At 44.5% G+C, this 14,286-nt stretch overlaps 1 protein-coding gene across 1 annotated transcript in view; it reads left to right on the plus strand.

Annotated features, from left to right (window-relative positions):
* The window catches only part of LOC108524585 (5-hydroxytryptamine receptor 3C-like), a 29,713-nt gene that overhangs the window by 3,163 nt on the left and 12,264 nt on the right, over positions 1-14,286 (plus strand). The window contains 8 exon segments of the mRNA XM_017865681.1: positions 318-427; positions 1,006-1,175; positions 2,861-3,021; positions 3,861-4,065; positions 4,253-4,452; positions 4,454-4,472; positions 4,579-4,746; positions 8,802-8,875. Of these exon segments, the coding sequence (XP_017721170.1) occupies positions 318-427; positions 1,006-1,175; positions 2,861-3,021; positions 3,861-4,065; positions 4,253-4,452; positions 4,454-4,472; positions 4,579-4,746; positions 8,802-8,875 (1,107 nt within the window).

Below are 14,286 nucleotides of genomic sequence, written 5' to 3' on the forward strand. Positions count from 1 at the left end.
AAAAAAAAAAAAAAAAAAAAAAAAAAAAAAAAAAAAAAAAAAAAAAAAAGGCTAAGTGGTTGCAGGCCAACATATTGGTGTGGTCCTAGCTCCAAGTGATTTTAGGCCATATTTAATATCTACCTGGCAAAAGGCTATCAAGGGGCACTTTTCTGGTGACACCTTGTTAAATCAAGAAAGGGGGGTTTAGGCTGTGGTCATTAGGGTCACAAATGGGAGTGGGAGGATCAAGGTGTAAAGAAGAATGGAAAGAGTGGGAGAGGCCAACAGGAGAAGCTCACCATCACTCACCTCTGTCCCTCACTGCCCTGATACAGGTGTGGGACAATCCTTTCATTAGTTGAAACCCAAAAGAGTGTGTTGGCATCAATAAACTCACGGTATTAGCTGAAAACCTGTGGCTCCCAGACATCTTCATCGTGGAATTGTGCGTATCCAGGCTGGGGAAGCCAGCATGAAACCTCATCTGCCGAGAACAGCCTAGGGTCAGCACAGGGCATGGGGCCACCAAAAGATTCAGGCACACAGTCTCGATGAACCGACTTCCACAAATCACTACAAGTAGAAGAGGCAAGAGAGTGACATTAAAGAAAGAGCCCAGGGCCAGGCGCGGTGGCTCACGCCTGTAATCCCAGCACTTTGGGAGGCCGAGGCAGGTGGATCACCTGAGGTCAGGAGTTCGAGACCAGCCTGACCAACATGGTGAAACCATATCTCTAATAAAAATACAAAATTAGCCAGGCTTGGTGGTGGGCGCCTGTGATTCCAGCTAATCGGGAGGCTGAGGCAGGAGAATTGCTTGAACCTGGGAGGCAGAGGTTGCAGTGAACCGAGATTGAGCCACTGAACTCCAGCCTGGGCAACAAGAGTGAAACTTTGTCTCAAAAACAAAAAATTAAAAAAAAGAGAAAGAGCCTAGAAGGAGAGCACAGCAGGGGAGACCCCGGAAGGAAGGGAGACAAGAGCTGATTAAGCCTCCATCTCTTCCCTTCCTTCCCCAAACAGCATGGATGTGTCTCAGACGCCTTTGAGTCTCACTGCCTATATCAACAGTGAAGGTCAAATAAAGTACGATAAGCCAATGAGGGTGACCAGCATCTACAACCTAGACATCTTCTACTTCCCTTTTGACCAACAGAACTGTACCTTCACCTTCAGTTCTTTCCTCCACACAGGTAAGTTTGACACATTTTGGTAGCTGTTTAAGATTCAGGGAAAGACATTTGAGTGGTGTAGTTATCGTTAGAAAAGGTTTTGGATCAGTGTTGCTCCACTCCGGTGGCCTAACAAAGCTTTTTGAAAATACCAATAACTGTCCAGGCACAGCAGCTCACACTGTAATCTCAGCACTTTGGGAGGCAAAGGCGGGATGAACGCTTGTGCTCAGGAGTTTGAGACCAGCCTGGGCAACATAGTGAGACCTCGATCTCTACAAAATATAAAAAGAATTAGCCCCAGCTACTTGGGAGGCTGAGGCAGGAGGATCATTTGAGCCACAGAGGCTGAGGATACAGTGAGCTGTGATTGCACACTGCATTCCAGCCTGAGTGAGAGAGTGATACTCTGTTTTTAAAACAAAAAACAGGTCCAGGTGCGGTGGCTCATGTCTGTAATCCCAGCACTTTGGGAGACCGAGGCAGGCGGATCACAAGGTCAGGAGATTGAGACCATCCTGGCTAACACAGTGAAACCTTGTCTCTACTAAAAGTACAAAAAAAAAAAAAAAAAAATTAGCCAGGCGTGGTGGCAGACGGCTGTAGTCCCAGCTACTTAGGAGGCTGAGGTGGGAGAATGGTGTGACCTGGGAGGCAGAGCTTGCAGTGAGCCGAGATTGTGCCACTGCACTCCAGCCTGGGCAACAGAGCGAGACTCCATTTCCAAAAAGAAAAAAAAAAAAACAGGCCGGGCGCAGTGGCTCACATCTGTAATCCCAGCGCTTTGAGAGGCCAAGACGGGCAGATCATGAGGTCAGGAGATCCAGACCATCCTGGCTAACACAGTGAAACCCCATCTCTACTATATATACAAAAAATTAGCCGGTCATAGTGGCGGCCGCCTGTAGTCCCAGCTTCTAGAGAAGCTGAGGCAGGAGAATGGTGTGAAACTCGGGAGGGAGAGGTTGCAGTGAGCCGAGATGCACCACTGCACTCCAGCCTGGGCGACAGAGCGAGACTCTGTCTCAAAAACAAAACAAAACAAAAACAAAAACAAAATCCTAATAACTGCACATCACCCCAGATGCCGATTAAATTGTCCCAGGTGGGGCCCAGGTGATGCTAACATGCAGACAGGGTTAAGAACTGCTGCTTTACAAGCTGGGTGGCCCTTGTGCCAAATGAGGCCCAGCTGACTCTGAGCTGCTGCACACCTATAATTTTTAGCTCAAATCTTTTAACTCTAATAGCTAACACACTTAAAAATCGGTAAATTAATATAACTGAATGCCACCAGGTGTCACGGGGCAGATTTGGATAAACTAAAACCATCAAAATGGGCATGCATATCATTATTAAAATATTGAGCTCTTCAAGCTTGATTCCACTAAAACACCACCATACAACTGAGGGACTGAGAAGGAAAATAGGAATGACTCCAAAAGTTCTTGACTCACATTTGTCATATCCAATATTCCCATAATGAACTAGATTCACTCTTGTTTTCAACAACAAAAGAAATTAATGCTGCTGTCCACACACATATGAATTGCTAGTAGGTAACCCACTTCTGAGAAAACCAGAATACCCTGCTTTAAAAGGACAGGGGAAAATTTGTTTTAGAAGCTCAGTGGGGGAGGAATCCAATTTCTTGGGCAGGAGGCTTGGGAAAACGTCTGCAATGAACTGACCGGCCTCCCTTCCAGTGGACGGCATGCTGCTGGGCATGGACAAGGAGGTGTGGGAGATCACAGACACGTCTCGCAACGTCATCCGAACCCAGGGGGAGTGGGAGCTCTTGGGCATCAACAAGGCCACCCCAAAGATGTCCATGGGCAACAACCTATATGACCAGATCATGTTCTATGTGAGTCCAGGGGTCCCTGTTTGACTTCTGATCCCAGCAGCTTCGTGATTGTCCTCTTGACCTAATGCTCTTTGGGAAGTGAAAAAGAAGCTCCAGGCCAGGAGCCATGCATGGTTCACACCTGTAATCCCAACACTTTGGGAGGCCGAGGTGGGAGGATCACCTGAGGTCAGGAGTTCAAGACCAGCCTGGTCAACATGGTGAAACCCCGTCTCTACTAAAAAAAAAAAAAAATTAGCCAGGTGTGGTGGTACATGCCTGTAGTTCCAGCTACTCGGGAGGCTGAGACAGGAGAATCGCTTGAACCCAGGAGGTGGAGGCTGCAGTGAGCTGAGATAGTGCCCCTGCACTCCAGCCTGGGCAAGACAGTGAGACTCCATCTCAAAAAAAAAAAAAAGCTCCAGAGGGTTGGGCGCCTGCTCCCCACTGCCCCATCTACCTAATTACCCTGAAGCAGGATCCCCAAGGCCTCCCTCGCTCCCCATTCACCCACTCCTCATTCACCCGCTCCTGCTCTGGAGAGGGGAGGAATGGCTGGACTGTAATAAGCCCTGCCACTCAGAATGGAACAGCTCACCCCTACTGCTCACAATGACTTCAAGGGTCCACTTGCACCTAAAATTCTATAGTCATTGTGTTCCTAGTAGGTTAAAAATGAATGCAAATTAGACAACAAATCAGAGGCCCCTATGTAGACGAGCACAATTAAATGCGCAAATGTTACTTTAAAAGATCGTCCCCAGCAGCCTCACAGCACATTGGCAAGGATTAGGGATCAGATATACAAATTGAGCCCTCTGCCATCTATTTATTTGCCATCTTCTCTGGTCTCTCTCCAGGTGGCCATCAGGCACAAGCCCAGCCTCTACATCATAAACCTGCTGGTGCCCAGTAGCTTTCTGATTGCCATTGATGCCCTCAGCTTTTACCTGCCAGCAGAGAGCAAGAATCATGCCCCATTCAAGATAACGCTTCTGCTGGGCTGCAACGTCTTCCTGCTCATGATGAATGACTTGCTTCCTGCCAGTGGCACCCTCCTCATCAGTATGGCTCCTCCCACTTTCGGGAGGAGAAAAGGCACCCAGGGCCAGGGAGGAGGGCCAGGAGAAATGGCTGCTGCTCCACCGAAGGAAGGAAGGGGCTGTGAAAGAAGACTGGATTTAGGAAAGAGGCATGAGAATTACTTACAGATAAATTTGCCTTGTTTACTTATAATTTGTTCTGCCCTCAGATGTCTACTTCGCCCTGTCCCTCTCCCTGATGGTGGTCAGCCTGCTAGAGACCGTCTTCATTACCTACCTGCTGCACGTGGCCAGCACCCAGCCCGCACCCATGCCTCTGTGGCTCCACTCCCTGCTGCTCCACTACACCAGCTCAGGGAGATGCTGTCCCACTGCGCCCCAGAAGGGAAATAAAGGCCTGGGTCTCACCCCCCTCCCCCCACCTGCCTGGTGAGGGAAGTCAGCACTGCCCATACTCGCCCTTCACACTGGGCCCCACACTCCTCTAATCCTGTCCCCTTCCCACTTCGTGACTGAGCCTCTGTCCTCTCCACAGGCACAAAGGAGGCGGGGGAGTTAACAGGGAAGCAGCTGGGACCCAGAGAGACCGAGCTAGATGGGGGCTCAGGATGCACAAAGACCCAGCTAATGGAGCAGTGGGTGCAGTTCAGCCATGCGATAGAGACCCTGCTCTTCCGCCTCTACTTGCTCGGCCACCTGATAGGTAGTTTTTCAATCATCATCCTCCCCCCACCCTCCATCCTCAAATAGCTCCCAGTGTCTATTGTTCCCTTCTTCATGTCCATGTGTATTCAGTATTTAGCTCCCGCTTATAAGTGGGAACATGAAGTATTTGGTTTTCTTTTTCTTTTTGAGATGGAGTCTCGCTCTGTTGCCAGGCTGGAGTGCAGTGGCACGATCTCAGTTCACTGCAACCGCCACCTCCCCAGTTCAAGTGATTCTCCTGCCTCAGCCTCCCAAGTAACTGGGACTACAGGCGCCCACCAACATGCCCAGCTAACTTTTTGTATTTTCAATAGAGACAGGGTTTCACCATGTTGGCCAGGATGATCTCAATCTCCTGACCTCGTGATCCACCCACCTCAGCCTCCCAAAGTGCTCAGACTACAGGCGTGAGCCAATGTGCCCGGCCTTTACAAGCACCCACCACTACGCCCAGCTAATTTTGTATTTTTAGTAGAGACAAGTTCTCACCATGTTGGTCAGGCTGGTCTCAAACTCCTGACCTCAGGTGATCCAGCTGTCTCGGCCTGTGAAAGTGTTGGGATTACAGGCCTGAGCCACTGCGCTTGGCAGTACTTAGTTTTCTGTTCCCATGTTAATTCTCTTAAGATAAGGCCTCCAGCTCCAACCATGCTTCTGCAAAGGCCATTATCTCCTTTTTTATGACTGTGTAGTATTCCATGTGCACATGCACCGTATTTTCTTTATCCAGTCCACCATTGATGTGCTTCTAGGTTGATTCCATGTCTGCTATTGTGAATAGTCCTACAATGAACATACATTTGCATGTGTCTTTATGGTAGAATGATTTACATTCATTTGAGTATATATCTGTGATAGAATTGCTGGGTCAAATGGTAGCTCTATTTTAAGTTCTTTGAGAAATCTCCACACTGCTTTCCACAGTGGCTGAACTAATTTACATTACCACCAGCAGCATACACATGTTCTCTTTCCTCCACAACCTCTCCAGCATCTGTTATTTTTTTCCGACTTTTACATAACAGCCAATCTGACTGGAGTGAGATGATATGTCATTGTAGTTTGGATTTGCATTTCCCTAACGCTTAGTGATATTGAGCATTTTCTCACATGCTTCTTGGCCACACATGTGTCTTCTTTTGAGAAGTGAATACAGCCTTGTTGAATGAGTAAATGTGTGAATGAATGCTAGCCAGCCAAAATCCACATTTTACTAGCTCTAACTGTAAATCCCTTCCCAACATATTTTATTTTCTTTATCGAATGTGGAAAATTAACGCAACACATCTTCATGTGTCAACTATCTCTGAGTTCTTGGAGATGTTACTTATATCCTGGCAAAGGCATTTCTGATATCAGATTCTCTTGTTTCCTTCTTTCCATTACTTGGAACGTATTTCCCACTCAGAAACTCAATTGGTTTTTGCCAATAACTTAAAATGAAGAATGTCTATTAAGCCATTGAGGAATTTCAAATTTCTTAAGATCACTTTTTTATCATTTATTTTCCTTCCCCATTTCCACGTTTATATTTCTCTAGATGTCATCTTGCGATTTTTTTCATACATATGCAACTTGAGGTTTTCCGTGCTAAGACTTTTGTTTGACAATGCCCTTTGCAAAAGAACATTCTGCTGATATGTTCAGGTGGAAGTGCGACTTGTGGGGTAAAACATGACCTGACAATGAGGCAAATATATTAAACTACTACTAGCCAACACAGGTCAGCAGGAACATTAGCGGTGTTTCACAATTTGGGAGGGAATGGTTCTGGTTTCTGATATCTCTCATTTTAAAAAAGAGAAAATGAGGGGTGTAGTGGCTCATGCGTGTAATCCCAAAACTTTGGAAGGCCTCAGCGGGAGGATTACTTCAGCCCAGGAGTTTGAGATCAGCCTGAGCAATATAACAAGACTTCTTCTCTACAACAGTGACAACAACAAACAAAAATCAGCTGGGCATGGTGGCGTGTGCCTGCAGTCCCAGTTACTTGAGGGGCTGAGGTGGGAGGATCGCTTGAGCCCAGGAGGTCTACAGTGCAGTGCGCTGTGATCGCCCCACTGCACTCCAGCCTTGGCGACAGAGTGAGACTCCATCTCAATAAATAAATAAATAAATATACACACTTGCGTGCGCGCACACACACACACACAGTAGCCCTTGTGATCATAACTTTATTTTTTGTCCTCTATTTTTTATTAAAAACTTCTGTAGGTGTGTACATTGGAAATTTATGAACTCTGTAAAAATCAGACAATTGGCCCTGGATACACTACTCTCATCAAATGCTTGATTATTGTCTAACTTCTTGGGTAATTTCTTCTCATGTTCCACTCTTTCCTTTCCTTGGCAGCATCTAGGGTCATGCTCACAACCTCTTCACGTCTCATTGTTTATTTTCTTTCTTTCTTTCTATTTTTTTTTTTTTTCCCATGGAGTCTTGCTCTGTCTGCCAGACTGGAGTGCAGTGACGCGATCTTCGCTCACTGCAACCTCCGCCTCCCAGGTTCAAGTGATTCTCCTGCCTCAGCATCCCAAGTAGCTGGGATTACAGGCATCTGCCACCAGGCCTGGCTAATTTTTTTTTTTTTTTAGTAGAGACGGGGTTTCACCATGTTGCTCAGGCTGGTTTTGAACTCCTGACCTCTGGTGATCCAGCCGCCTTGGCCTCCCAAAGTGTTGGGATTACAGGCGTAAGCCACCATGCCTAGCCTATTTTCTTACTATTTAAATAATTCTCAGAAGACTTTCTCCAAGAATAATTTCTTCCTACTTATTCTTTCGGTAGTTCATATATCTGACCATTCTTATGGTATGTTTTTTGGGTTTTTTTGTTTTTTTGTTTTGTTTTGTTTTGTTTTGTTTTGAAACAGAGTCTCACTCCGTCGCCCAGGCTGGAGTGCAATGGTGTGATCTTGGCTCACCGCAACCTCTGCTTCCTGGGTTCAAGCAATTCTCCTTCTACAGCCTCCCGACTAGCTGGGATTACAGGTGTGCACCACAATGCCCAACTAATTTTTTAAATATTTTTAGTGGAGACAGAGTTTTGCCATGTTGGCCAGACTGGTCTCTAACTCCTGACCTCAAGTGATCCACCTGCCTCGGCCTCCCTAAGTGCTGGAATTACAGGCATGAGCCACCACGTCTGGCATCTTAGGGTATGTTTTTGTCTCATCATTATCTTTGATTCCTTCCATCTTCTAGAAATCCAAAATGTCTATGGACAATACCGTATTTCACACTTATCCCCTCTCTTCTTTCATCTTTATTTGTTTATCTGAAAACCAAGCTCATCTGTCTGCTCTTCACCACTACTCCCTCTCCCTCTCTCCTTCCTCCATTACTCTTCCTGACTTTTTCCTTTTCTTTTTCTTTTCTTTTTTTTTTTTTTTTTTTTTTTTAGAAAGTTTTCCTCTTTTTTTCCAGGCTGGGGTACAGTGGCACAATCTTGGCTCACTGCAACCTCTGCCACCCGGGTTCAAGTGATTCTCCTGCTCAGTCTCCCAAGTAGCTGGGATTACAGGCACCTGCCACTGTACCTGGCTAATTTTTTGTAGTTTTGTAGAGACGGGGTTTTACCATGTTGGCCAGGCTGATCTTGAACTCCTGACTTCGTGATCCACCCTCCTCAGCCTCCCAAAGTGCTGGGATTACAGGCATGAGCCACTGTGCCTGGCCCCTGTATTTTTCCTTATATCAACCCTTTCACTANTTTGAGACAGTTTCACTCTTGTTGTCCAGGCTGGAGTACAGTGGCACAATCTTGGCTCACTGCAACCTCTGCCACCCGGGTTCAAGTGATTCTCCTGCTCAGTCTCCCAAGTAGCTGGGATTACAGGCACCTGCCACTGTACCTGGCTAATTTTTTGTAGTTTTTGTAGAGACGGGGTTTTACCATGTTGGCCAGGCTGATCTTGAACTCCTGACTTCGTGATCCACCCTCCTCAGCCTCCCAAAGTGCTGGGATTACAGGCATGAGCCACTGTGCCTGGCCCCTGTATTTTTCCTTATATCAACCCTTTCACTATCATTTCTCCTTAATGATTTCACTAGCTTGTTGCAAACCTGTCATCCACATCTGGCATTTAGGAAAACTCGTCTATATCATCATCCTTAATAATTCAAAGGTGATGCTCATGATATTGATTATTCCATATATATGGCATAGATGTCAAAATCTATACAAAATAAGTAGCACTTAAAATACACTATGACGGCCAGGCACGGTGGCTCATGCCTGTAATCCTAGCACTTTGGGAGGCCGAGGGGGGCGGATCACCTGAGGCCAGGAGTTTGAAACCAGCCTGACCAATATGGTGAAACCCCGTCTTTACTAAAATACAAAAAATTAGCCGAGCGTGGTGGCGGGTGCCTATAATCCCAGCTACTCAGGAGGCTAAGGCAGGAGAATTGCTTGAACCTGGGAGGCAGAGGCTGCAGTGAGCCAAGGTCGGGCCACTGCACTTCAGCCTGGGTGATCAAGTGAGACTCCTTCTCAAAAATAAATAAATAAATAAAAATAAAAAATAAACAAAATAAAATACACCATGAGAATGTTCAACTACATGTGAGGCCATCTGTTGCAAGGAACACCGGGAGGTTTACAGCTTCTTACAAGCAAGCATGATGACTTATAAAGGCACAACTCAGGAGATAGAAGATAAACACAATTAGGAAATAAGTCATTCTTTAAGATTCTTCCCTTCAGGGTAACTTGGTAATTCTGTCAACTTATCCAAAGCCAACATTTTCCAGATCTGGGTCCCTTTTTACTCCCTAGCTTTTGCTACACACTTTGTTTTTTTGGGGGAGACAGAATCTTGCTCTGTCGCCCAGGCTGGAGTGCAGTGGTGTGATCTCGGCTCACTGTAACCTCCGCCTCCCAGATTCAAGTGATTCTTGTGCCTCAGTCTCCCGAATAGCTGGGATTACAGGCGTGTACCACCACATCGGCTAATTTTTGTATATATATATTTCTTTTTTTTAGTAGAGACGGGGTTTCACCATGTTGGCCAGGCTGGTCTCTAACTAGTGACCTAGGTAATTCACCCACCTCGGCTTTCCAAAGTGCTGGAATTACAGGCGTGAGTCACTGCACCCGGCCGTGATCCTTTCTTTCCTTTCCTTCTTCTTTTTTTTTTTTCTTTTGAGATGGAGTCTCGCTCTGTCACCCAGGCTGGAGTGCATTGGCGCCATCTCAGCTCACTGCAAGCTCCGCCTTCTGGGTTCAAGCCATTCTCCCACCCCAGCCTGCCAAGTAGCTGGGACTACAGGTGCCCACCACCGCGCCCAGCTAATTTTTTTTTTTTTTTGTATTTTGTATTTTAGTAGAGACAGGGTTTCACCGTGTTAACCAGGATGGTCTCGATCTCCTGACCTTGTGATCCACTCGCCTCAGCCTCCCAAAGTGCTGGGATTACAGGCGTGAGCCACTGCGCCCGGCTAGCTGGTTCTTTTCTTATTTCTTTTCTTTTCTTCTTTCCTTCTTTCTTTCTTTCTTCCTCCTTCCTTCCTTCCTTCTTTCCCTCCCTCCCTTCTTTCCTTCCTTCCTTCCATCCTTCCTTCCTTCCTTCAAGGAGTCTCACTCTGTAGCCCAACCTGAAGTGCTATGGTGTGCAAGGGCGTGATTTCGGCTCACTGCAACCTCTGCCTCCCAGGCTCAAGCAGTTCTCTTGCCTCAGTCTCCCAAGTATCTGGGATTACAGGCGCCTGCCACCACTCCCGACTAATTTTTTGTATTTTAGTAGAGACGGGGTTTCACCATGTTGAATAGGTCACGAACTCCTGACCTCAGGTGATCTGCCCACCTTGGCCACCCAAAGTACTGGGATTATAGGAATGAGCCACCGCGCATGGGCTCCACACTTTTTAATCATACTCTTCACTAGACACCAGGGGAGCCGTAGTTCTATCTGCTTGCCTACTTTCTACTCTGGCAAAAGTGAAAAGCATACCCCTTGTCTATATCCTCCTACTTGCTAAGCAAAGATCTACTTAGATCCCCAGTTTGAGGGATCTTAAAAGTACTTTCTTTTAACTCTTCTCTGCCTTACAGCAGATTCCATCTTTCATGCATTATCTGAGCCACTCCGAGACACTTAGTCACCCAAAGCAGTTTCTTATTTCAACATTCAATCATTCTTTTTTTTTTTTTTTTGAGACAGTATTTCACTCGTGTTGCCCAGGCTAGAGTGCAATAGCACGATCTCGACTCACTGCAACCTCTGCCTTCCGGGTTCAAGCGATTCTCCTGCCTCAGCCTTCGGAGAAGCTGGGATTAACGGCGCCCGCCACCACACTCGGCTAATTTTTGTATTTTTTAGTAGAGACAGGGTTTCACCATGTTGGCCAGGTTGGTCTCTAACTCCTGAGCTCAAGTGATTCACCTGCCTTGGCCTCCCAAAGTGCTGGGATTACAGGTGTGAGCCACCGTGCCCAGCCTACATTCAGTCATTCTTAACCCATATTTTGAATCATTAATCCAGTCTTTTAATATACTAGGTGCAACACACAGTGGGCATACCAAAACATCAGATGCAACAAGAAAAGTTTTTGTTCCATCACTGATTATTTTTTAAATGTTTTATTTGAACTTTTTTTTTTGCAATATAACACATGTACAGAAAAGTATGCAAATCATATAGGTCAATGAATTATTCACTCAGTGAATTATTAATATGGACCACATCTGTATAACCACCACCCAAGTAAAGAAATAGACCAACTCTTGGGAAAACCCCCTTTGGGACAATCATTGTCTTATTCATACTTTCCAAAGCTAGTCACTAACCTGACATCTAAATTAGTTTAGCCAGTTTTCAGATTTTGTATAAATGGTATTACAGTATTATTCTTTTGTGTCTGACTTTATTCACTCAAAATTATGTTTGTGAGATTTATCCATGTTGCTGTGAGTGCTAAGTTTGTTCATAGTCATCGTCGTATAGTTTTCCACTTTATTTTTTGACTAGCAATTATAGTCTTATTTGTGGAACTAACTTACTCAATCTTACATTAGATTCAAGTCATCACTCATTAAAATCACTGCTCATTTATTGATGTTAAAAGAACATTGGCAGATTGTCTTCAGCCATGCCTGAAACTAGAGAAATTAATTTTACTTGCTTATCTTCCCTTTATATTTTCAGTTCTATGCATTTGGGTGTGATACCTTCAGTCGTTTTTGTAAGAAGGAAGGGAATGAATAAGCTAGTAAATACAGACATTCAAAGACCGCAGATGTAACACTGAAGAACTGCCAAGTTTTAAATATTTTTGCAATACCAGTTACTACATTAAGATGATCAACAAACTTATAGATGAACTGTATTTCAAATGTTAATTGATAAAATCAATAGTTTGGAATTCAGAACATGCTTTCCATAGAAACACATTTTAAGCAGTATTCAATAAACAAATTAGAATATTTAAAAGTCTATTTAACCCACAAGGCATCTGAAATGCCATATATGTGCAATAAAAAAAAAAGTCAAATAAGTTAAAATGCTGTTTCAAAACTGAAAATGAAACAAGTCAAATCAATAAAATGGGATAAAAAATTGTAAATTTTTATGTTTGAGGAAAAGCAGACTTGGTTAGAGGAGACTGGAGTTGGTGCCCAGTGAGAGAACACATGGCATGCACCCAGGCGAGGTCAACCAGCTAGGTCCCAAATCAACCATCCAAACCAATCCCACTCCACCCCACATATCCATTCCAAGGTGCCTAAGTATCCACCTATGGCCCTAGTCCGGACAAACGCCAGCCCTGAGGGAGAGAGGTAGATCAAAGTAGACACGGAATTTCTACAACTCCCACCATGTCTTTCCTCACCCCCAACCACAAGAGTCTAAAAATATGGTGGAGATAAACCCAATGATGAAACAGTAGTCAGAGAAAAATCAGACAAACTTAGAGCCAAACTACAAGTAAGAGTCACGTTCCAAAAGAAAAGACCTAAGGGAAAGCCATGAAATCCAGATAGAGCAAACTTTAAAAATGAAATCATAGAAGAAAGAAGGAGGACTTTTAAAATCTTAACATGGGCTCTAAAGAAATAAAAATTTTAAAAAAATCTTAACATGGGAAACACCTTTCTAACTATTAAAAAAAAAAAAACCATAAAAGAGAAGATTGATAGATCTGACTACAAAAACCAATAAAGCAACATAAACAAAATCAAAAGACCAACCAGACCAGGTATGGTGGCTCACACCTGTAATCCTAGCATTTTGGGAGGCCGAGGCGGGCCAATTTCTTGAGGCCAGGAGTTTGAGACCAGCCTGGCCAATGTGATGAAACCCCATCTCTACTAAAAATACAAAAATTAGCCAGGAGTGGTGGCTCATGCCTGTAATCCCAGCTACTCAGGAGGCTGAGGCAGGAGAATCACTTGAACCCAGGAGTTGGAGGTTGCAGTGAGCCGAGATTACACCATTGCACTCCAGCCTGGGCAGCAGAGTGAGACTCCACCTTAAAAAAAAAAAAAGACAAACCAGAAACTGGAAAAAAATAGACACAACTCATATGACATATATATAAAGAGCTCCTGTCAATCAAATAGAAAAATTACCATACAATAGAGAAATGAACACATGGCACATACAGCATTCAACCTTCACAGAAAAGAAAATACGGATAACAATAAACATTCTGAACCACCAATTTTCAAAAGATGTTCTGTATTCTAGGAACTAAAGCAAGATACTGCATTACTTATTCTGTCTCTGGTGGTCTTAAAGACCCCTAAGGATCCTATAAGTTTCTTCAGATCACCACTCCTAACTAACTAGTGCCATGGAGCAACTTGGTTGAGTCTATCCTGGCTCTGTGGACACTCTACTGTCCGCTATGGTAGCCACTGGCCACATGTGGCTATTTAGATTAAAATTAATAAATCAAAATGAAATAAAATTTAAAAATCAGTTCCTTAGTTGCACTAGGCACATTTCGAGTACTCACTGGTTATATTTAGCTAGTGGCTACTATAATGGATAGTACAGATATGGACCACTTCCTCCATCACAGAAAATTCTACTTGACAGCACTGATCTAGAAATAGACTTTTTTTTTTAATTTTTTTTTTATTTTTTATTATACTTTAAGTTCTAGGGTACATGTGCATAACGTGCAGGTTTGTTACATATGTATACTTGTGGCATGTTGGTGTGCTGCACCCATCAACTCGTCAGCACCCATCAATTCATCATTTATATCAGGTATAGCTCCCAATGCAATCCCTCCCCCCTCCCCATGATAGGCCCCGGTGTGTGATGTTCCCCTTCCCGAGTCCAAGTGATGTCATTGTTCAGTTCCCACCTATGAGTGAGAACATGTGGTGTTTGGTTTTCTGTTCTTGTGATAGTTTGCTAAGAATGATGGTTTCCAGCTGCATCCATGTCCCTACAAAGGATACAAACTCATCCTTTTTTATGGCTGCATAGTATTCCATGGTGTATATGTGCCACATTTTCTTAATCCAGTCTGTCACAGATGGACATTTGGGTTGATTCCAAGTCTTTGCTATTGTGAATAGTGC

This window comes from Rhinopithecus bieti, unplaced genomic scaffold, assembly GCF_001698545.2.
Source record: "Rhinopithecus bieti isolate Rb0 unplaced genomic scaffold, ASM169854v2 scaffold_2432, whole genome shotgun sequence".
NCBI classification, from domain to species: Eukaryota; Metazoa; Chordata; class Mammalia; order Primates; family Cercopithecidae; genus Rhinopithecus; species Rhinopithecus bieti.